Here is a 23735-nt window from a genome sequence, read left to right as displayed (position 1 = left end):
TCAGGCACATGTTGGGGCGGGGTGCCCTGACTAAAGGTCTCCCAGACTGTCCACAGCCCTAAGCCTTCATTAAGAGAATCATTTTGGGCCAGGTATGGTGCTCACACCTATAATCATCCCAGCACTATGGGAGGCTGAGATGGGAGGATCTCTTGAAAATAGGACTTCGAGGCTAGCCTGAGCAACATAGCAAGACCCCATGTATACAAAACATTTAAAAATTAGCTAGGCTTGGTGGTGCGTGCCTGTAGTCCCAGCTTCAGGAGGCTGAAGCAGGAGGATTGCTTGAGTCCTGGACTTAGAGATTATAGTGAGTTATGATTGTGTCTTGGAACTTCACCCTGGGCAGCAGATTGAGACCCTATCTTTAAAAATAATAAGAACAAGAAAGGGAGAATCATTTTGGGCTATTCAGGTTTCTGGCCAGCAACCTGAGGACTGGCTTCAGGGAGCCCTATACAAAATGTTGGGCTTGTGAATGTTTTTTGAGCAGCAGAGGGTAAAATGTTCAGAAGCAGTTGATACTGGACCCAGATGGGGCTTAGGTGGTTCAAGACACTTGAGGGCCATAGTTTCTTCTGTGAGGCTATCCTGGGGTGGGGGTGGCATGGTTGCCACAGGGAGGGCACTCACAATGGATCTCAGTAGGCCATCTCCAATACCTGCATTAGTTCTAAACCTCTGATGATGAATCATGAGGTGTGACACCTCTCAGAATTTTTGGTCTCTCAGTCCAGATTTAACTGCTGAGTGTAGGGTCTCCTGTGACTTAAGACCCTCTATGTCTCATGCATGATGCCCCAGAGGGCCTCTTGCCTTGTGTTATGAGCTGAATTGGTCCCCTCACACACCCAAATTCATATGCTGAAGTCCTAACCCTTCTATCTGCTCAAGTTACTGTAACAAAATACCGTAGTCTAAGTGGCTTCAACAATAGACATTTATTTTTCACAGTTCTAGAGGCTGAGAAGTCCAAGGTCAAGATGCAGACAGATTTGGTTCTTGGTGAGGGTTCTCTCTTACTGGCTTGTACACGACCCCTTCTCACTGTGTGCTCATGAGGTCTTTCCTTGGTGTATGTGGGGGGAGAGAGATCTCTCTCGTCCTCTTCTTATAAGGACATTAATCTCATTAAGGAGGCCTACTCTCTGGCTTGGTGCCCGTAGCACAGTGGTAACAGCACCAGCCACATACACTGAGGCTAATGGGTTCAAAAACGACCCAGGCCAGATAAACAACAATGACAACTGCAACAAAAAATAGCTGGGCGTTGTGGTGGGTGCCAGTGGTCCCAGCTACTTGGGAGGCTGAGACAAGAGAATTGCTTAAGCCTAGGAGTTGGAGGTTGCTGCAAGCTGTGATGCCAATGGTACTCTACTGAGGGTGACATAGTTGAGATTCTGTCTCAAAAAAAGAAAGAAAAAGAAAAAAAAAAAGGAGGCCTACTCTCATGAGCTCATTCATGTAAACCTGTCTTCCAATGGCTCCAACTCCTAACACCATCAAATTAGGGGTTAGAGCTTTTTCTAAATAAGATCACATTTATAGTTCCAGGGAACATATCTTGTCATGGACTAGGGAAAGGCATCATTCAACCTACTATATCTGCACCAAGCATCTGGGTCCCTCCCAGCTTACTGTGGTTTCCACAGCATCCTTGAGACCCTTCCTGGTCCCAAGGGTCTCTGTGAGGAGATCCAGCCCCCTCTCCTACCCCAGATGACAGGCTGGTGTGGTCCAGGTCTGAGGTCTGGTTAATCTGCTCTGTTCGTCCCTGGCACATGCCCCAGGTGGTGCATCACAATGCCACACCTTAGGGAGAGTTCCCATGCTTTGTCTTGGTCTAATGATGGGAAGCTTCAGAAGGCATTCTTTCTGTGATCACAACATTTAGTAAATCAGGAGCTACCAGAACATCTTTGCTCATTTCTTAAATTCATTCATGCTTCTGGTCACTGACTTCTTCCATGTAATCAATATTACTGGGCCACTTCTCTGAATTAAGCCCATTGCTAGGAGATGGACTCAGGCCCTATCTTGCAACAGCTCACATTCCTGGGTGTATGAACGTGGTCCCTGGGCCTCTCCAAGGAGGCAATGAGGCCTGGAGGGTGTGGTCTTAGAAGCCAGATGTCTTAACAAAGACTTGGCCATGGGGTATGGTGGGACAGGGTGGCCAGGGCCCTGCCTTTCCTCCCCCAGGATGTCTCTGTGTTCATCTGCTATATACTCAGGCTTTCTGCCAGACCTTATTTGGAAAAGTGGGTGCCATGCTAAGAGAATGGAAATGGGGTTTGAAAGCTGAGTCTGCAGGCAGTGAGAGACATAGAAGGATTCAAAATGAGGAACAATGAGCCATCCAAGTCTCCCCAGGGACACCTGGGAAGCCTGTATGTAGTGGTTGGATGAGAACAGAGCAGCCTCCCAGGATTCCTCTTCCTACCCCGCGCTGCAGGAGGACAGGGGCACTATTGCCAAGGCAAGGCACTTTCTGGAGTCCAGCACACTTCTGGCCACAGACCCCTACAGCTGTGCTCTGACTGCCTATGTACTGACCCTGCTTCACAGTCCAGCAGCCCCCGAGGCATTGCGCAAGCTCCGCAGCTTGGCCATCACGCACGGTAGGTGTCACCCCCCCCCCAGAAGCTACAGTGTGGACCAGCCCCCTTTGGACCCCAGTAAGAAAAAGCTAACGTCCAGGCATAATGGCTATGCCTATCTTTGGGAGGCTCAAGCAAGAGCCCACAAATTTGAAACCAGTCTGGGCAACATAGCAAGATCCTATCACTTAAAAAAAAATTATCCAGGCATAGTGGTGTGTGCCTGTAGTCCTAGCTACTCAGGAGACTGAGGCAGGAGGATCACTTGAGCTCAGGAGTCTGAGGTTGCAGTGAGCTATGATCATACCTCTGTACTCTAACCTGGGTGACAGAACAAGATCCTATCTCAAAAAAAGAAGATAATAAGTGACAGTGTCTATTTAGGACAAATGTTCAGGATGATCAAAGGTAGGTGTAGGATTAGAGGGAGGCCTGGTTTCTCTCTGGGATTGAGGACCTTTACACCTCATGGAAGCTCAGAATCCTTGGATCCCCTGCAAGTGAGGAGCCCCTGCAATCTGAGCACTGAGTGGGAATATATGGGGCTACCTCGGGACCCAGCCAGGATGTCTCCCAGGGGCACAGGAAGGAGACCATTATTTAATGATGTCTGCCAGGGACACAGAAAGGGCTGGGGCTGCCATATGTTTACAGATCTGAGAAGGAGCCCTTAGGCCCTGTCTTACCCAGCTGTCTTCCCCCAGAACTCTCTATTGAAGCTTCCACTGGGGTCTAGTCCCCCAATATCTTTTTCTGGTCTCAGAAAGAGATATGAATGGACACCCACCACCATAGGATTCTAGGCTGAGTCCTGGGTGGGGTCATGGCAAGAATGAACAATCTTGTTGCAGAGGGAGTTACCCACTGGAGCCCAGCAAGTTCCCAGGACATGGGCAAGGATGCATTTCTGAGCTTCAGTGATGGGGTCTCTAAGTCAGGTACTGTCCACCCGGCTCACTGGTGCCTTCCTTGGCCGCTTCTCCATGGCATTTAGCCCCAGGTCCCAGCATCGAAAGGGCTCTCGCTGGCCTCTTTTTGTTGCAGTGCTGTCAGCTGAGGTGGAAATGACAGCCTATGCCCTTCTGACCTACACTCTCCTGGGTGATGTGGCTGCTGCCCTGCCTATAGTGAAGTGGCTGTCCCAGCAGCGGAATGCACTTGGTGGCTTCTCCTCCACTCAGGTGAGCAGGGCGGAGCTAGAGGGAGGGGCTCCGGGCTGGGTGGGATCACCCCGGGCAGTTTGGTGCCTACCTGCCTATAGCTCTTGGGGTCATGGGCCCCAAGAGATGGAAGACAAGGGACAGGAGTACCTGGACCTTGTGCAGGAGCCTAGCCACTATCTTCGTGGACACACTAACTTGGCTGTCCCAGGACTCCTAGCTCCATGGATGTGGTGTCCATCCCAGCCTGATTAGTAGTGCCCCATTTCTGGCCAGCCTTCCCTGGACAGGGGCCAGGGGATCTATGGCCTACTTGTCGCAGGCTGACAGCAGCCTCCCCACTCTGTCTCTAGGACACCTGTGTGGCTCTTCAGGCCTTGGCTGAATATGCCATCTTGTCCTATGCTGGAGGCATCAACCTCACTGTCTCCCTGGCCTCCACCAACCTGGACTATCAGGAGACTTTTGAGCTGCACAGGACCAACCAGAAAGTTCTGCAGATGGCAGCGGTGTGTGTTCTTGCAACTGGGTGTGGGCTGGGATGGGTGTGAGTCAGCAGCAGGGTTGGCAGGGCCTCACGGTGACTTTTCTCTCCAGATTCCCAGCCTCCCCACAGGGCTGTTTGTGAGCGCCAGGGGGGACGGCTGCTGCCTGATGCAGGTAAGGCTTCACAGAACATGGGGCGGTCTAGGGTTTGTCCTACCTTGGCTCCCCTGCCACACACAGCAGCATCTGGAACCACAGGGACCCCTAGAAGGCTCTGAGCTGAGCATCAGGCCAGATCATAAGGCAGACGTTTGACCCTCCAATACTGCAAATGGGCTTGGGTCCCCTCAGGTGTCGGGGCTTGGGATCCCCCCAGGAAAATCCATTTGATCTTCAGTCCAGTGGTCTCTGAGCCTAAGCAGACCCTAAGCAATGGTTCAAGGTTATTCCCCCTCAGTGGCCTGCACAGGGAAGTCTAGCTTGTCCTCTTCTGGCCTTTTGGTCTCCACCCACCACCCACCATGTTCTAAGATTTAGCCCCAAACTGGGCTAAGGCAGGTAGGTCTTGTGGGTTCTGGCCAGCACTCAGTGGCAAGTCATTAGCCTCAGCTTCCCCATGTCCACAATGGGAGCCCAGACAGCATTGTGCTGGGAGGGAGAAGCCTGGATTCAGATGTAGGTTTGAGTGCACTCTGCACCTGAGACCTGCAAGACCGGATGATTGTACCTATACTCGCTTCTGCAGTTTCAAGGCTAAAAGGAATAATGGTCATCCCTGGAACTGTCATTGATGTCATTATCGTCATAATTCTGGTTGTCCTCATCTCTCTCCTCCACTACCTGACACCCATCAGGCATGGCTGGGGCTCCCTAAGCCTCAGTCCCCCTAACACCTTCCAGATTGATGTCACCTACAATGTACCTGACCCAGTGGCCAAGCCAGCTTTCCAGGTGCTTGTTAATCTCCAGGAGCCCATGACTCAGGGGCACTCTCCACCTGTGCCTGCCTCCTCCTCTGCCAAGGGCCCCCGAAGCAATCGGCGTCCAGCTGATGATGACGACCCAGCAGCGGACCAGCATCACCAAGAATATAAGGTGACGCTGGAGGTGTGCACCAGGTAGGCCACATGTCCCACTGGCTGGCACCCCTCACCTGGGCTTCCCAGGAGAGTGATATAGGCAGAGGATGGCCTCCAGGGACCAGGAGGAACTTCCAGCTGTATCTCTCACCAGGCAGGAGCTCAGCAATAGTTTTTGAAGTGAATGAAAGAAAAACAAATGGCTTGTGAATGGACCCAGCAAACCCAATGATGGTCAGGGCAGAGAGGCTGGGTGGGGACAGCTATGTGGCCAGAGTGCTGATCCCTGCTTGATTCCCCAGCTCTAGTTTCCAGGGGTGAGCCTGGGACCCACCACAGGAGGCCCTCACCCACAGAAAGGTGATGATAAAGATGCTCATCATCGTGGTGAGGGCCTGGCAGCCCCGTGGTGGGTGGGTCAGTGGTTGCCATGATACCTGAAGCCCATCAGAGTGGCCCAGGTACCTGCCCCTCCCACAGCCTGCTGGCTCCAGTCTGAATGTCCCCAGCACTTGGCAGGAGGGGTCTGGCATCTAACAGGCCCCAGAGAAATCCCAGTTAGCTACTCCCTCTGTGCTACAGAGGAGAAACCAAGGCCTGGAGCTAGGAAGTGACTTGCCTAGGGTCTTCTGTCAGGGGGCCAATGGTCAAGCACATGGCCTGAAGCTGCCCTCTGGAGTCATTGCCCTGTCAATGGCCCTGAGTCGGACCTAGAATCCTTGGCAAGGCCCTTTTCTCCTAGGCCTCAGTGCTCTGCTTGTAAAATGGGCTGAATACACTGACCAAGCCAAGAATGTTTGTGCCAATGGACCACCGGCCAAGCCCAGGGCAGGCTTCCCCAGGACATCAGCTGGGTGGGCTCCAGGGGCAGAAAGGGGCCGTGAATTCCACCTCAGGGCTCAAATTCTCAGGCCTCTGTATCTCTCCTGTCATTGAAAGGTGGCTACATGTAGGGTCCTCCAACATGGCTGTCCTTGAGGTGCCCCTGCTATCAGGCTTTCGGGTGGACACTGAGAGTCTGGAGCAGGTAAGGTGTGCCGGAGGCAGGGACCTGGTGGGGTCTCTGGACAGTGAGCAGGGCCTGAGCACCCAGGGTCAGTCCAGCTGGCAGCTCACCCCTTTGTAAAATATTATGGTTTTGATTTTGTTTTGGTGTTTATTTTTCCTTCCTGGACAAAGATGAGCCTACCTAGGAGCAAGTGGAGCAGGGTGGGGGTTCTTTCAACAGGTGGAAGTCCTGTGGGAAGCTTTTGCTATTGTAAGTGCCATGGGGGGCTTCAGTAAAGAAGCATGTGCTTTGAGCCAGTGTGGGCATCAGAGAGTCTCCCTAGACCATTATGCCTCACACCAGCTGTCACTCGCACAACCTCAAGAGAAATGAGTGCCACATCCCCATTTTGTAGGAGAAGAAAGAGGGGCACAGACTTGGAAGCTTATCTTGGGGAAGCTATAGCCAAGCTCAGGCTGGGGTTGAGGGGGGAGGTGATGGGGAGGCTGAATGGAACATCACAAGAGAGAAAGGGCCAATTCAGAAGCTCTTGGGCAGGAATAACCTTTTGTGTCAAGAACTGAAAAGACTGGGGCAGCACCTGTGGCTCAGTGAATAGGGCGCTGGCCCCATATACCGGAGGTGGTGGGTTCAAACCTAGCCCTGGCCAAAAACTGCAATAAATAAATAAATAAAATTAAAAAAAAAAAACTGAAAGAAGTCTCAGGCTGGGAAGGGATGTTAAATGGTGCAGCAAGGCAGGAGCCCTTGGCAGGGCCCAGCAGGGTTTCTTGTGGGCCACAGTGAAGCCAGACTTATTCCTGGGGCTGGATTAGGGGAGGCTGCAGAGAGGGAAGCAGGCACTCTGGGCAGGGATAATCAGCCCTTGAGCACCCTCTCAAGGGTTCTGAGTAGCCAAGAGAGCCTGGGGAGCACTCATCATCCTGTGGCTCCAGCCAGGTGCACCCAGACCTTGGCCCATGGGGACTTGCTAGATGACCGCAGGCAAGCTCCTGAACTTCTTGGGGGCCTTGGCTTCCTCCTGGAGTGGCTCCCACTGACCAGTCTGGGCCCCAAGGAGATCCAGGAGGAGATGAGCAGAGAGTCTGAGCTGACCTTGGCCTCTGGCTTTCTCTCTAGCTGCTCCTTGACAAGCACACCGGGATGAAGAGGTACGAGGTGGCTGGACGCAGAGTTCTCTTCTACTTTGATGAGGTACAGCTGGCCAGGGTCAGTGGGGGCGGCTTCCCCGGTGCCCACAGTGGTGAGGTACAGTGGTCACAGCCTTGTGCGGCTCCCCACAAGTATCTCATACCTTGAAAAAGATATTGGGAGAACAAATTCCAGGCCCAGCTTATGTCTCTGTGCCTTAGATGTATAGCTCTCAGTGGAAAAAATGCAGAGAGGGATGAGGTGGAATGTTATTCTGCCGTAACAAGGAATGGAGCACTGACACGTTACAACCAGATGAACCTCGAAACCATGATGCTGAGTGAAACACAAGAGGCCACACAGTGATTCCATTGATAGGAAATGTCCAAAACTGGCAAATCCATAGAGATAGAAAGCAGATTAGGGGCTGCCAGGGGCTGGTGGGGAGCAGGAATGGGGAGTGAGGCCAATGGGGACAGGTCTCCTTTTCAGAGGAAACAAATTGTTCTGGAGCTCAGATACAGGTGATGGTTGTAAATGTGCTAAATCTAACACACAAAATGCGACTAGCTTTCTGTGTGTTATGTCTCCTAAGTACCCTGAAATCAGCCAGTTCTGGGCTTATACCTTGGGGTGTCGCAGAGCATACGGGTCCAAGCTCAGCCCCCTGGGCCTGTTGGCCCCAGCCGAGCCCTTCCACTGTCCCCGCAGATCCCCAGCCGGTGCCTGACATGCGTGAGGTTCCAGGCACTCCGTGAGTATGTGGTGGGCAGGACGTCAGCACTCCCTGTCTCTGTGTACGACTACTATGAGCCTGGTAGGCCCGCGCCCGCCCTCGCTCCCGACCTGGCCCCTCGCCCTGTTGCCCCTCCCCTCGCCCCAGTCATCCACCCGCCATCACCCCTCCTCCTGCAGCCTTCGAGGCTACACGCTTCTATAACGTCAGCTCGCGAAGCCCGCTCGCCCGGGAGCTGTGCGCCGGACCTACCTGCAACGAGGTGGAGCGCGCCGCGGCCCGGGGTCCGGGTGAGTTCGCGGGGTCGCTCCGCTGACCTGCCACCACCGCACCTGTACCCGCGGGCGCCGGGGAGGGCGTCCAGTTGGGTCTCGGGGTCTTGACGGAGGAGGGGCCCCCATTATAAAATATGGAGGACATGACCTAATCTTGCACTGTGCGAAATCTGCGCACTGGGGCCTCAGCTGAACCCTGGAGCGGACAGTGCAAAGGGCCGGGGACTGAGCGGGGAGAAGTCTGTCCACGAGAAGGGGGCGGTACCTAGCTGGAAGGGGCAGGGACCAACGAGGAGGGGCGGGGCCGAGAGGGAGGGAGTGTTGGTCAGTGCAGAGGCTGGGTCGAGCGCGCTTCGGGATCCGCCCAGAGGGGAGTCCTTGCCTCCTTTCTCTCCCACAATCTAAAGGGCGTCGGGGGACAGAGAGTGGCCGCAGCAAAGGGGTTGGCTGGGCTGAGGCGGTCCCTCAGGACTCCTTTTAAAAGTTTTCCAAATTTGTTGGAAAGGATTTGGATTGTTTTAAAACTTAAAAAAAATTCTTTTTTCGTAAGTACTAGGCAAATATCTGCGTGGAATTCCACGGAATCAGGGCTCAGGACCTCCCATATTGTCGCGCCCCATCCCCCACACCGTGGGGAGCCGTGGTTCCGACCCCAGGGACTTTCCCCCAATCCCAGGCCCTGTAGAAGTAAGTGCAAGGTGCAGGTACGCACGTGGTGGTGAGGGAGCCCATGCCCCACCGACTTTGCGTCATTCCCTAGGCTGGGTCCCCGGCGAGCCCGGCCCCGCCGTGGCCCCTGAGGATGGGGCGGCGATCCCGCGATGCGGCTGCGCACGCGACTGCGGTACCCACGGGGACCCGGTGTGCGGCTCCGACGGGACGGTCTATGCCAGCGCCTGCCGCCTGCGGGAGGCCGCCTGCCGCGGGGCGGTGCACCTGGAGCCCGCGCCGCCTGGCAGCTGCGCTCTTGGTGAGGACCCTATCTGGCCTCGGGGACCTCTCCTTGCACCCGCTTCCTGTGTGCATCAACCTCTTCTCACCTCCCTTGTCCCTCAGGTCCTCCATCCCTCCCTACGTGGGGCTCTTTTCCCGACTTTTCTGGTTCCAGTCCACCTGTTTATTCCCCCACCATCTCTCTCCTTCGATTTTTTTGTTCTTCACAGTGGAGGATACCCTCATTCTTCCAGTCCCTGGTCTCCTGCCCCTCCCCCACTGATCTGTGTTCCCGCCCCATCCTGTGACACCTGTCACTTCCCATCTCTGTTGCTCTAGTTCATATATCTCCTCTTGGTGCTTCCCTCCTCGGTGCCTCTGTGATGTCTGCAATCTGGGTCCTCTCCCTCAAAACACCCTCCCAGACTGAGTCCCCTTCTTTCCAGAGCAGCCGCTGCCTCCAGCCTCTGTGCCTTACACCTACCACGATGATCCAGGCCCTCTGAACTTGGGACACCTGCAGGCAGATGTGAAGCTGAATGGAGCCAGCCTTGAGGCAGTGGACTCAGACTCAGAGCTGGAAGGGGAGTTGGAGGACAGGTGAGAGCCTGTCCTGTCCATAATCACCCCCACCTGTGCTGGCCCTAGGCAGACAGTGGAGTCACTCAAATAGAGGGTCAGCCTGAGAGTTTGTGGCGAGATCTGTTCATTCCCTCTACCACACAACCTCCTCCCACAACACACACTGGAGGTGGGAGGCAGGAACCCTCCTGAGTACTTGACCCCAGGACTGGCCCATCCCAGGACCCTAAGGGAATGGTAAAGAAGGCGCTGCCCAGTGGTCAGGGGAGCCCTGATTAGTGAGGCTGGGAGGAGGGTTACAGGGCAGACTTCCTGGAGGAGGCAAATCTTTTGGATATGAGAGAAAATTCATCTGAAGAGGTTTAAGTAAAAGATTGATTTCATCATACAGGTATGTGTTCTCCCTCCCTGTCTTGGTGGCAAAGGCAACTTTTCATCTCCCCTGAGCAAATTTAGCAAGGATACTTTCCCACCAGCAGTGACCAAAGTCCCTGATGTTCAGTAGTGTGTCATCACCCCGCTCCAAGGCACTGGGGTTTCATCCATGGGCATTTTATGTCATTATTGATAGGGTGGGTTTATTTAGGGCTACCGCTTTAATACTTGATTTGTTTATTCCCCCTGTTCCTCCATCCATACCCTGTTTTGTTTTGTTTGAGGTAGAGTCTCATTCTGTTGCCCCAGGTTAGAATGCCATGATATCATCCTAGCTCACAGAAACCTGAAACTCTTGGGCTCAAGAGATCCTCCTGCTTCAGCCTCCTGAGTAGTGCTACCACCACACCAAGTTAGTTTTTCTATTTTTAGTAGAGACAGGGTCTCACTCTTGCTCAGGCTGGTCTAGAATTCCTAAGCTCAAGCAATCTACCTGCTTTGACCTCCAGGAGTGTTAGCATTACAGGCTTTAGCTACTGTACCCAGCCTCTTTTTTATTTTATTTTATTTTATTTTTTAGCACACCCTCTTTTGAATTAATAGCATGAATTTTTTAGAATTTCATTTTAATTTACCTATTCTCTTTTGGCATTTTATTTGGTAGCTCTGAGGATCACAATATAAATCTTTAACTTTTTCAGAGCCTATTAGTATTGATATTGTATTTACTTCACTTAAAATGTAGAAACTTTGAAGCTATATACATCCGTCATCCTGACCCACCCTTTATGCTATAGTATTTGTACATACAATTTTCACTTCTCCCAAGTGTTGCCCACCCACCTCTAATATCTTTTAATTATCTCTAGTGCCTTTGGAGAGTTTAGAGGTTTTTTTTATTTTGAGGGGGCATTTTTATTAATCTTTTTACTGGGAGATGATCATAGATTCACATACATATAATTTGTAAGAAATAATATTAAAAAGTCAGGTCTCTTTTCCATAGTTTCTGCCAAATGGTAACATTTTGCAAAATCACAGTACAATGTCACGCCAGGAAATTGACATTGTTATAATCCACTGATTTTTATATATTTTGCCATTTTTACACCTACTTATTTGTGTGTGTGGGGTTGTACAGGCTGAGTTTAATTTATCCAAAAGGCTTGGGACCCAGAAGTGTTTCAGATTTTGGAATCCTTGCATCATATACTTACTGGTTAAGCATCCCTAATCCAGAACTATGAAATGTGGCTGGGAACAGTGGCTCACAGCTATACTTCTAGCACTCTGGGAGGCCAAGGTGGGGAGAATCCCTTAAACTTGGGAGTTGAAGACCAACCTGAGCAAGAGTAAAACTCTGTCTCTACTAAAAATAGAAAAATTAGCCAAGCGTTGTGGTGAGTGCCTGTAGTCCCAGCTGCTCAGGAGGCTGAGGCAGGAGGATCACTTGAGCCCAGGAGTTTGAGGTTGCTGTGAGCTAGATTGAGGCCACGACACTCTACCCAGGGTGACAGAGTGAGACTCTGTCATAAAAAAAAAAAAAAAAAAAAGCAAAACAAAAAAATAAGAATGCTAGGTAAATGGAATCGGCATGTAACTTTTTTTATTTTTTTAGAATGGGTTAAGTGCTGTAGCATCATAACTCACAGCAACCTTGAACTCTTCTCAAGTGATCCTCTTGCCTCAGTTTTTCATTTTTAGTAGAGACAGAGAGCCAGTGTCTTGTGCTTGCTCAGGCTGGTCTTGAACTCATGAGCTTGAACAGTCCATCCCTCAGCTTCCCAGAGTGCTAGGATTACAGGCATGAGCCACCACACCCTGTACATGTTACCTTTTGAGATTGTTCTTCTCACTCAGCATAATTTCCTCATATTCATGCTACTGTTCAATATCCATAGTTCATTTTGTGGGGGGGAGGGGCATGAGCATAGTTCACAGCAACCTCAAACTCTTGGGCTTGAGTAATCCTCCTGCCTCAGCCTTCCAAATAGCTGGGACTACAGGTATGTGCCACTATCTCTGGCTAGTTTTTCTAGAGATGGGGTCTCACTATGTTGCCCAGGCTAATCTTGAACATGTGGCCTCAAGCAGTCCTCCCTCTTGATCTGCACAGTGCTGAGATTACAGACATGAGCCACTGCCCCCAGTCAGTTCATTCCTTTTGATGCCGAGTAGTGTTCTATTTGGTCAGTGGTCCAGCACAAACCGCTCCACCCTTACCACAGTGAACACCTCAGAACCCATCACTGGGGGCCATTTGGAAGAGGCAGGAGCAGAGTCCTGAGCTGCCAAGCCTGGGCCACAAGTCCCCCTTCCCAGGTGGGGGTCTGCAGTCTAAATGGGAAGGTGGTACCAGTCCTGAGCCTCTTGGAGTCAGATGCAGGTAAGGGGCATAGGGCCGCAACCTGGAGGCCTGGCAGCCTCATGGAAGCTCTTTTCTTTCTCTCCTGGTCAGTCAGAGCGGCTTCTCTTCCTAACGATCACCCTGCTCCAAGCAAGATGACACCATGTGGGCTGCATCTTGGCAGGAGCCAAGATGTAAGAGTCTATCAGCCTATCATGACTCTGTTGGGTGGCTAGCCAGCCCCCACGCCAGGTGGGCCCTGCCTCTAAATGAACCTGACAAACGGAATGGCAGAGACCTGTCCCTACCTAGGAGGGTCCTCCTTGGACCCAGAACATGGTATGGGGACAGCTGGAGTGGCTGGAGGTCCCTTGGAGGTCCCCCTGACCTCCCCAACTGCAGATGGAGCTCCAGGTACCACACCACCCAGCCCTGAGGCTGGACCTCCACTCTCCACTCCAGGGCCACAGCAGCTCCCACAGCCTGAGATTCTGCTCCCAGGAGAAGAAACAGTCCTAGAGGGACTTGTAGCCAAAGCCTCTTTCTGAGAGGACACGTCTAACCAAATTAGGGGGACAACATCTGTCTTTCCCTGAGTACTTCAAACTACACAGGCTGCCTTTCTCTGAAAACACATAGCCCTAGCCCCCCTTTGGGGCACCGGAGCCACCGAGGCCTTCCCTTCCCTGGGCCAGGACCCCACACCCTCTGCTCTTACCCCAGGGGCCCCTGAATGCATGGCCATATGAGGAAAGTGCCCAGCTCCCAGCAGATGCACTTTCAGCCTCATGCTTCCCAGGCTGGTCGACTGCTGGGCTTCCCTAGCCTGAGTCTCTGACCTCCCAGTGCCTGGAGGGCTGACCCCCTCCCAGCAGCCAGACGATGCCCGAGCTCCAGGATCTGCCTGCCTTCTGAGGATGCTCCCAGCTGCCACCAGGATCACACTTGTTTTTTATTCCTTTCTGAGAACCTGGGTGCCTATTCTTGCGTGTGCTAGTCTTCTCCGAGGTGGTATTTATTTTAGCCAACACAGAGACCCCTTGCCACATGAGATGACAAGACCTGATGCTATCTTGGCCTGTGGGGTCTGAGTCTTACAGTGCTAGCCACATCTCACACCTCTGACTCCTGCCAGCCAGCAAAGGACAGTCCTCACAGTTCCTTCCCCTGGCAGAGACCCTGTGCCCACTCACTGTAAAGCTGTTGGTAAAATAAAAAGTTCATTCCCATAGTCATGGACAGACTGAGGCTTCCTATAGACAGTGGCACCCAAAGAGCAGTACCCAGGTCTCAAGCCTGTTCCAGATGGGGCCAAATCCCTGGCCCCTCAGACACACAGCAGTTGAGTGTCACAGGCCCAGCAGTGGGGGTCACAGGCCAAGACTGGAGTCACAAGTCCCACCCAGCAGCTGTGGAATTCCAGAACCGTGTCTTCATCTGTGGCCTGGACTTTTAGAGCAGAGTTTATGGCTGTCAAACACCTATACCCTGAGATGATCGTAAGTTTCTGTGCACTTGTATAAAATGATACAGATTGGTCCTTGGAGCCCTTCATTCCCAGCTTCCCCCTGTGGTAACATCTTGGAAAACTCTAGTAAATGATTGTGCCAGGATATTGACATGGGGCCACATCACTTATCTTATTCCCATCTCCTCAATCCTCAATTGGGCATGAATATGTGTGTGTGTGTGTCCTGGGCACCCAATAGCTGGGCTGACCAGAGACATAGGTCCATCAGGGAGCCCAGCAATGGTCCCCACAATTTAGGTCCTGGTGGCTTCTGACTCTGCCCCATGATGCTTGCTAATTTGGGGGCAACAGGGACAGGGTGTGCTGGAGGCTACATCTTCTCCTTCTGTGTCCTCAGCAGGCACAGGCATGGCTTCTGGTGCCCCAGCACAACTCAGAGTAGCCTGCAACCCCTACAGCACAGCTCAGAGCAGCGTGAAGGTGCCAACACAGCTCAGAGCAGCCTGCAGCCCCTACAGCATTCACTGTCCACCCTCTTGTCCCACCTTGTCCACAGTGACATTGACATAAAGTGAAAAGAAAAATCAGGCCACAGGTTAAGGGAGAGAAAGTGATGGTGGCCAGTAGGCAGGGGGCCTGCAGGAGGATGAGATGTGCTACTGATGGGTTTGGGGGAACAGAGTATGTGTGGAGGGGGCACTCTGATTGCTTGAGAGACGTACCAAAGCCAGGTTTCTGGGGACAAGAACGGCCTAACAGGCCAACCAGGCTCTGGGTTCATAGGGCCCCAGCATCAGACAATTGGGTGTGGTGGTGGTGGTGGGGGGGGTTGGTAGTGTCACTGAGCTTCATCCTGGGCAGGGCAGGACCCTGCACAGGGTCCATGGACATGTCCACCTCATCACCTGCACAACATCAGTCAAGCCCAGAGAGCTGAGCTGGAGTGCTGGCCAGCCCAGAACATGGATTTCTCTTGTTTTGGATTCCTAGGGTAACAAAGCCCCACATACCGGGTAACTTCAAACAATAGAAATTTATTATCTCAGCTCAAGGCCAGAAGTCAAGGTGTTGGCAGGGCTCATATTTTCTGGAAGCTCTGAGGGAGAATCTGGTCCAGGCCTCTTTCTGGGTTCAGGTAGCTGCCAGTGATCCTTGCTGACCTCTGGCTTGTGTCTACATTACTCTGATCTTTGCCTCCATTGTCACATGGCCATCTTCCCCTGTGTCCCTGCCTCCCTGTGTTTCTATGTCCTCTCGTTTTAGGGGGCACCACTCAGATGGGATTTAGGGCCCACCATACTCCATTGTGACTTAATTTTAACTAATTATAGTTGTAATCACTCTATTTCCAAATAAGATCCCATCCTCTGATTCCAGGAAGGATGTTAATGTGGGGGCCGAGGGGGGGACCATATTCAACCCAGTTCAACCTCTCTCCCCTTCACACTCCTTCAGAGGGCTTTTTTTTTTTTTTTTTTGAGACAGGGTCTCACTCTGTTGCCCAGACTAGAATGCAGTGGCCTCATCATAGCTCACTGCAACTTCAAACTCTTAGGTTTAAGCGATCCTCCTGCCTCAGCCTCCTGAGTAGCTGGGTCTACAGGAGTCTGCCACAACGCCCAGCTATTTTTTTTCCACTTTTAGTAGAGACAGGTTGTCACTGTTACTCAGGCTGGTCTCAAGTGTCTTACCTTAAGGGATTCTCCTGCCTTGGCCTCCCAGAGCTCTGGGATTATAGGTGTGAGTCCCTGCTCCCAGCCAGAAGGGCAGTTAAAGGAGTGATGAGGAGCGGGTGCCCCCCTCCCTGGAGGGCTTGGAGGCCACACTACCCACTGGCTTCCGCCGGCAGAGCCCCGCCCACACCTTATCTCTGAACTCGGCTGACACATAGTAGTAGATGATTGGGTCCACACAGCTGTTGAGGGTGCTGAGCGCCAGGCTGGGCATGTAGGCACCGTAGAGGTCACCCCAGGCATCCGGGCTGGGGTTTGAGTAGTGTAGCAGCAGCAGCAGGTTGCTGGGCACAAAGAAGGCCAAGGCCGAGGCCAGTACCAGCGCTGTCAACCTGAGCGCATAGCCATAGCGCTGGCCAGCTGTGCTCAGTGCGTGGAGGGTGGCCCCATAACACAGCAGCATGGCCAGCAGAGGCAGAAAGCAGCCCAACAGCGCCAGGCAGGTGAAGGCTGGCCGCCAGTGGGAGGCCTGGGCAGCCAGGGGCAGTGCGTCATGGCAGATCACATGGTCAGAGCGTGACAGCCGGAAGGTCTGCCTCTGCAGGACCAGGGGCAGTGCCAGGACAGCTGCCATGAGCCAGGCAGCTGCACAGAGCCCAACGGACAGGCGCCCACCGCGCAGGGTGCGGGCCCGCAGCGGGTGCACCAGGGCCAGGTAGCGGTCTAGGCTGATGGCCGCCAGCAGCAGCACGGAGCAGTACATGTGGCCGTAGAGTGCGACCATGTCCAGGCGGCAGGCTGTCTCACCAAAGGGCCAGTGCTGGCCCCACAGGTGGTAGGCAACCCGTGGAGGCAATGCCAGGGCCAGCAGGAGGTCAGCAGCTGCCAGGTTCATAAGCAGCACAGTGGAGGGCAGCCTCGGCATCTGTGTGGCCAGCACCCACAGTGCCAGGCCATTCGCGGGCAGCCCCACCACCAGGACCAGCCCGTAGAGTGTGGGCACCAGTCGTGTGGGCACCCAGCCCAGCAGCAGCGCCCGCGAGCTGTCTGGAATCTCCAGGATGTCACTGTTGTTGGTGAAGACCTGACCTGGGAAGCTGCGGGGCTGTTGTGGGAACAGGAGCGTCGCTTCCGTGGGCCTGGCCCAGGGCCCCAGTGAGCTGTCTGGGGGAGAGAGGGTGCCTCAGTCAGGCCTGCCCCAGAGATGGGAGAGAAGGGGGATGGAGGTGTGGAGAGTCCAGCTGTGCTCCCATGGGATGGGGCTGGACATGACACTGAAGGGTCAGAGCTGGGGTGCAGGGTGGGCTAGGATGAAAGTCCCTAAGTTCCCTGGTTCATTCACCCCTCCCTGGCTCTGATGTCCCTGCTCTCTGCTCCCCAAAGCCAGGGTCACTCACTCACCATCGCCTCCTCCGGTGCTTCCGCCATCGTCATAGATGCTGGGGGTCTGGGTGCTGCCCACCAAGGTGACTGCCAACACCAAGGGCCACAGCAACAGGTAAGCCCACATGGCTGTCCTCCGGCTGCTCTGGGCTTTGGCCTTGGGCTTCCTGCCTCACCAGACCCTCATCCCCGGATTCCGGATCCTGGGCGGAGGAGCAGACTGTGTCTATAGTGAGATAAACCAGGGAAGCACAGCCGCTGTCCCCTTGAACTCCCAGCTGCCTGTGGGATGCCCAGAGTGTAGGCTGAAGAGGCCAGGCCACTCCAGGTCACTTTGTCCCCCTGAAGCGCTTTCCTGAGGGCCTAAGTGCTGGGCCAGCAAGACAAAGGGGGGTCCCAGGCTTTAGGCCCCACCCCTAGTCCTTGTCCAGGCCAGGAAGCATCTGTGGCCTGAGTGGCCACTTCCTCTGGCAGTCACGTATGCAGCCCCTGTTCTCAGGACAGCCTCGCCCTCCAGGTACCCCCTTGGCCAGAGGCAGAACATGGCCAGCAGAGGCAGGAAGGACTCTTAGCCCTTCCTGAAGCCACCTACTCTTCCTGTCTCTGATGGGCAGGATAATAAGAGCCCTACCTATGTGGGTCAGAGGTCAGAGCAGGTGAACAGTACCCCCTAATGTACCTCACGTCCTAGGCAGGGTTACTTCATCTCACTACTGTCTCAGCCCAAAAACTGCCCTTGCACCACCCCCTGGGCAGGAGCAAAGTGGGGTGCAGAGATAGAGGAACTTTGCGAATCTGGGGCCTGCTAAGGACAGCTCTCGGTGTTCACCCAGTCCCTGATGCTAACAGTGTACTACCCCAGGGGTCCAAGGGGACCATGCTGGTGGTCCCTGGGAGGAACCCATCCTGGTCTTAAAGCCTCTCTGCTCCTGTCCTAGCCCACTTTCAGCCCGGAGCCCAGGAGTGGCCATAGGTGGCCACCAAGGGAGGCGACCCTCTCTCTTTCAGCCCCTGCACCTTCCTGCTCCTGGCTGCTCTGTGGAGACAAGCACTGTGAAAATGAAGAAACAGAGGCTCAGAGGGGCTGGTGCCCTTTTGCTCCCTAGCACACAGAACATGTCATGCCCTGGAGGAGCCCCATACTGGGGCAGGGGTGGGAGTCTGGAAGCAGGAGGAACAGGAGGAGGGCAGCGGGTTGCGGGGAAGATAAAATAAACTAGGAATTGGGGGAGGGGCCCAATGGGGCCATTTCCTGCCTCTTCAAGCCCTAATCTTAGAGTCACACACACTCAGGACTCAGGCACCAGCCAGGAAGTGACTGAGCAGAGTCCTAATGAGAGTCAGCCCCCAGCACAGAGAGGGGAAACCAAGGCCCAGAGCATTCTGACCCAGGCGGGGCACTCAGCCAGAGGCCTCGCCCCAGTTTCTGAGCAGTTTCCACCACTACCAAAGACAAATTCAGCATCCTGCCTATGTCTTATGAATCTGGTGGCCAGGGACACACGTAGCACAAAGGAAAACCGGGCCTGGACCTCCCTGCTGCCTTCTGGGTGAGCAGATTGGGAAACCAGGCTGAGGAAGCTGGGAACACTGGCAACTCAGGGACGCCAGGGCAGGGCCGTTTGGTGATTATGCATCAAAGTTGTGACGCAAACGCCTTTAGCCTCAAGTCTGGGAATTTCTGCCAGACACACCCACACAGGAAGACAACCAGAGTGGGGGATTGCCCAGCCATGGCCACTCTGGAAACAACCGTGCCAAATCAGGGTAGGTGGGGAATCCCAGACATGGTGAGCAAAATACCAGGGCCGTGGGTGACAATAACACTATTCCCACTGGACACAGGCTATGCCCAGACACCTCCCAGAGAACGCTGGGTACAACTGCTTTTGGGGAGAGGAACTCAGGGTGTCTGCTGTCTCCATGTGCTCCTTTGTACTACTGGAATTTTCTTTCTGCATGTTTCTTTCCATAAAAACTCATTTTTCAAAAAAAGGCAGACTACTATTAGCCTTAAAAAGGAAAGAGATTCTGACACATGCTACAAGCTGGATGAACCTTGTGGACAGTCTGTGAAATGAGTGAGTCACAGAAAGATAAATATTGTGCGATTCCACTGTGTGAGGTCCTTAGAGTTGGCACATTCATAGACACAGAGAGGAGAACAGTGAGTGTTGGGGCCTGGGGAGTTAGTGTTTATGGGGACAGAGTGTCAGTTTGGGAAAATGAGAAACTTCTGGAGATGAATGGCGGTAATGGTTGGACAACACTGTGAATATACACATCACCACTAAACTACAGGAAATATGGTTGTGATGTAAGTTTTGCTATGTGTGTTTTATTACAGTTCAAATAATTTTTAATGGGGGGAAACTGGCAAACAGAAATGGGTTGGTGGCTTATCCTGAGTTTCTTCACCCTTCTACCTCTCAGGATCCTCTGGAAGCCCTAGGGTGTGGTCCCTACCTGGCCCTCCTCTTTCCTCAGGGTGTCCATTGAAAGATCAGGGTCAGTGGCCAAGTTAGACATCACACAGGCACCTACAAATGTGGTGCCACCACCCCTCATTCCTAGGCTGGGCCTCACCCTATGGACAGGCCAGAGAAGAGGGTAACTTGGTCCTGTCTCACCAGGCGCCCTTGGTTATACCCAAGGTCACACAGATGGCTGTGGGAGAACCAGGGTTTGGAGTCCAGCCAACCCAGCTTTGATTTCCTATTTTTCCTGTCTGGGCCCCAAATCAGAGTCTATTTGTTCAACTGTACCAAGTGCCGAAACTCTGTTCTAAAGGAGCTGGAAAACCTCAGGACTGGGCAGAGTGTGAAATTGGGCTATCCTCATCTGCCCTCATCTGCCCGGATCCCAAAGGCCCTGGAAGAAAAGGGAAGCCCAGAAGGGGCAGGCTCCTGCCCAAGACCTCGGCCTGCTCACCTATCCCTATAGCTGCCCACTTAGCCTGGCCCCACCACAGCATCCTGAGGCTGACTTGGAGTAAACATTTTTTTTTTTTTTTGTTAGAGACAGAGTCTCACTTTATCGCCCTTGGTAGAGTGCTGTGGTGTCACACAGCTCACAGCAACCTTCCACTCCTGGGCTTAGGCGATTCTCTTGTTTCAGCCTCTGGGGAGCTGGGATTACAGACGCCCACCACAACGCCTGGCTATCCTTTTGTTGCAGTTTGGTTGAGCCTGGGTTTGAACACACCACCCTCAGTATATGGGGCCAGCGCCCTACCCACTGAGCCACAGGTGCCACCCTGGAGTAAACTTTTAAAAATTTTATTTATTTTGTCACCCTCAGTAGAATGCTCACAGCAACCGCAAACTCTTGGGCTCAAGTGATTCTCTTGCCTCAGCCTCCCGAGTAGCTGGGACTATAGGCGCCTGCCACAACGTCTGGCTATTTTTTAGACATGAGGTCTTGCTCTAAGCTCAGGCAATCCACTCACCTTAGCCTTCCAAGTGCTAGAATTATAAAAGTTTATTTTTTAGAGTATTTTTCTTTTATTTTGAGACAAAGTCTCACTCTGTTGCCTTGGGTAGAGTGCCATGGCGTCATAGCTCACAGCAACCTCAATCTCTTGGGCTCAAGCGATCTTTTCCTTGAGATGGGGTCTCACTCTTGCTCAGGCTGGTCTTGAACTCTTGAGCTCAAGGGATCCTGAGCCCAAGAGACCCACTGGCCTTGACGTCCTAGAGTGCTAGGATTATAGGAGTGAGCCACCATGACCGGCCTTACTTTTTAGAGTATTTTAAGCTCATAGCACAATTGAGCAGATGGTACAGTGTTCCCATATACCCCTGTCCCCACACATGCATAGCCCCCAGTGGTGGATTTGTTTCCAATGATGAACCTGCACCATGTCTTTATCACCCAGAGCCCCTAATTGACATTAGCGGTCACTTTTCGTGCTGTACTTTCTATAGATTTGGACAAATGCATAATACACGTGTCCACCATTATAGTATCAGTGCCCTAAACATCCTTTGTGTTCCACCTACTCATCCCTTCCTCCCTCCAAGCCTCTGGCCACCTCTGATCTTTTTACTGTCTCATTGTTTTGCCTTTTCCAGAACGTCATAGACTTGGAACCAGTCTGCATGCAGCCTTTTCAGATGGGTTTCTTTCAGTCAGTAAAATATTCCTGGTTCCTCTGCATCTTCTCATGGGTCAATTGTGCCTTTCTTTTTAATGGCAAATAATAGTTCATTGTCTGGAGAGAACATGGTTTATTTATCCATCTATCTGGGAAGGACATCTTGGTTGCTCTCAATTGGGCAGTGATGGATAAAGTTGCTGTAACTCTCCTTGTGCAGGTTTTGTGTGCACACCAGCTTTCACCTCCTTTGGGTGAATACCAAAAAGCATCATCTGTGGATGGTATCCAGTTTGCTTTTTAGAGTAATCCGCCTCATTTTCAGTGAGTGCCATCAGCTATAAAGTGCTGGTTGTATGTTGCAAATAGGCAGTGAGACGAACACCTCACTAGCAACAGAATAAATGTTCATAGAGTCTCTCACCTGAGACGTCCCTGCTGCCTCTGCAAGCATCACACTCTTCAACCACCTTGTCATATTTGAGGTAGAAGGGGTGATGCAGGTCACATGGCTGGTTTAATGATGCTGCTGTCTAGCTCAGCGCCTGTAGCTCAGCGACTAGGTCGCCAGCCATATACACCGGAGCTGGTGGGTTGAATCCAGCCCAGGCCTGCCGAAGACAACTACAACCAAAAAAAAAAAAAAAAAAAAAAACTGGACGTTGTGGCAGGCGCCTTATAGTCCCAGCTACTTGGGAGGCTGAGGCAAGAGAATCACTTAAGTCCAAGAGTTGGAGGTTGCTGTGAGCTCTGATGCCAGAGCACTCTTCCGAGGGCGACATAGTGAGATTCTGTCTCAAAAATAATGATGCCGTCCTTCCATCACTGTGTGATGTGGCTTAGAGCAACACACCTTCGTGACTTCACATTTCCATCAGTCTGGGCCTGGCAGGCTGAGTCCTCTGCTCTGGGTCACGTGAGGCTGCCATGAGGTGTTGTCTGGGCTGTGCACCCTCACCTGAAGCGCAGGGTCCTTTTCTGAGGTCACCTGGTTGTTGGCAGAATTTAGGTCCTGGCTGTGGTAGCTCTGAGGTCCTGCTCTTGGCTCCTGGAGGCCACCTACTATTCTCTGGTGTGTTCTATAGATTCTATAGTTCTATATAGTTCTATAGTTCTTCCCCAGCAAGGTGACGATGTCCACAGGGCCAGTGGGTAATGAACTCTCCACTCTCACATTGTCACCTTATCAAGGCCATAAATCCCACCCACTTGAGGGTAGAGGACTCCTGTGACCAGTGCCCTTCCTGAGGAAGGCCAATCTGGAGGCCCAGAGGGGGTCCTAGGCACTCATGACATGAGTCTGAGGCAGAAGAAACCCCTTAGGGGCCCTGACCCTCTGGTAGGGGTGTGGTCGGACAGCTACTCAGAGGGCCAGCCAGTCCTGCTGTGGAACTCCCCAGGGTTGCAGGCCAGAAGCAGAGCTGTGTGGGCCTGTTACCAAGGGGCAGGTATGGGGGTAGAGGGGACGGGTTTGGGGCCTAGAGATGAGGAGATACATGGTGAAAAGCAGGAGGTGGGGTGCAGCTGGGGGTACCAGGGAGCACAGAGGGTGGTTTTCTGGGGCTGCCTAGTGGAGGTCTGTCAGTACAAACTGGATACACAGGCCAGGCACAGCGAGATTAGAGCAAACATCTCGTTCTTTAAATCAGGTGTTGTATGCATAGTAGGGCAGGAGACACTTCTAATTTGTACTTAATTTGAAAACTGAGTTGGGTAAAAATATTCTAGAAACCACTTCCATGTTGTGCCAAGATAGGGGAGGGGTGCAGGATGAGGAGCCCCCAGTGGAGGGAACCTGCTGAGCAGGGAGAGCTCAAGGGACCCTCAGGCGGAGTTTGGGACTGTCCATGAGTCAGGTGGGCCCAGTCAGTACTCCTGTGCTATGGCAGGTCCAGCCCACCAACCTGGTGGTGATAAGTCGGTGGAATTTTCACAGAAGGGACCAAGAGAACCTAAGGGCTTTACATCAATATTTAATTTTTAATTTTAATGTGCAAATAAATAGAAAAGGAAAACTACATTCAAAACAGCTGCAAAGGAAAAGGGCAAGGCCCCAAACAGAAATTCCTCAAAAACAGAAGATATGCTCTCTAGAAGCATGCGGGGCAGGGGTGATGAGGGGAGGGGCTCAGTGGGGGTCTCCAGCCTTACCCCAGGCCTGGGAGGCTCGACCGGGGATAGCGCAGGCACAGGAGGGGCCACAGGCTCAATCAAGGTCTGGTTCAGGAATCCTGGTGACACAGAGTCCCTTCTTAGGATACAAGGATGCACACAAAGTGTGTGTGTCATACACGAGGAGACACCAGGAGATCCCAAGTAGGCAGGTCAACCCTGGAACCTCCCAGGCCCAGAGCCAGGAAGCAGTTCCACAGGAAACCTCTAGAAACACATTTCTACCT

General features: G+C 52.8%; 2 protein-coding genes across 2 annotated transcripts in view; one reads left to right on the top strand and one right to left on the bottom strand.

Moving 5' to 3' along the window:
• The window catches only part of CPAMD8 (C3 and PZP like, alpha-2-macroglobulin domain containing 8), an 85475-nt gene extending 75462 nt beyond the window's left edge, over window positions 1–10013 (top strand). Inside the window, exons 29-40 of the mRNA XM_012809386.1 lie at window positions 2456–2621; window positions 3452–3538; window positions 3645–3781; window positions 4114–4269; window positions 4358–4420; window positions 5147–5364; window positions 6265–6352; window positions 7454–7528; window positions 8177–8282; window positions 8381–8491; window positions 9237–9446; window positions 9856–10013. Of these exons, the coding sequence (XP_012664840.1) occupies window positions 2456–2621; window positions 3452–3538; window positions 3645–3781; window positions 4114–4269; window positions 4358–4420; window positions 5147–5364; window positions 6265–6352; window positions 7454–7528; window positions 8177–8282; window positions 8381–8491; window positions 9237–9446; window positions 9856–10013 (1575 nt within the window). The remainder of the gene's footprint in view (window positions 1–2455; window positions 2622–3451; window positions 3539–3644; window positions 3782–4113; window positions 4270–4357; window positions 4421–5146; window positions 5365–6264; window positions 6353–7453; window positions 7529–8176; window positions 8283–8380; window positions 8492–9236; window positions 9447–9855) is intronic.
• Window positions 10014–15954: 5941 nt separating this feature from the next.
• Window positions 15955–17367, bottom strand: F2RL3 (F2R like thrombin or trypsin receptor 3). Its single transcript, XM_003796630.1, has 2 exons — window positions 17259–17367; window positions 15955–17021 (listed from the first exon to the last, which is right to left on the bottom strand). Exons 1-2 carry the CDS (start codon window positions 17365–17367, stop codon window positions 15955–15957), a joined length of 1176 nt encoding a protein of 391 aa, XP_003796678.1.
• Window positions 17368–23735: the final 6368 nt, after the last annotated feature.

This window comes from Otolemur garnettii, unplaced genomic scaffold (assembly GCF_000181295.1).
Source record: "Otolemur garnettii isolate 467f Iridium unplaced genomic scaffold, OtoGar3 scaffold00105, whole genome shotgun sequence".
In the NCBI taxonomy this organism is placed as follows: domain Eukaryota; kingdom Metazoa; phylum Chordata; class Mammalia; order Primates; family Galagidae; genus Otolemur; species Otolemur garnettii.
Note: the sequence above shows the minus strand (reverse complement) of the source record. Positions and strands in the feature narration are given on the sequence as shown.

Excerpts from the sequence above, each read along its gene's own strand:
- F2RL3 (XM_003796630.1), bottom strand. The coding sequence starts at position 17,367 with ATGTGGGCTTACCTGTTGCTGTGGCCCTTGGTGTTGGCAGTCACCTTG. Across the intron at positions 17,022-17,258 it reads AAGCACCGGAGGAGGCGATG|ACAGCTCACTGGGGCCCTGG; the intron begins GTGAGTGAGTGA and ends TCTCTCCCCCAG.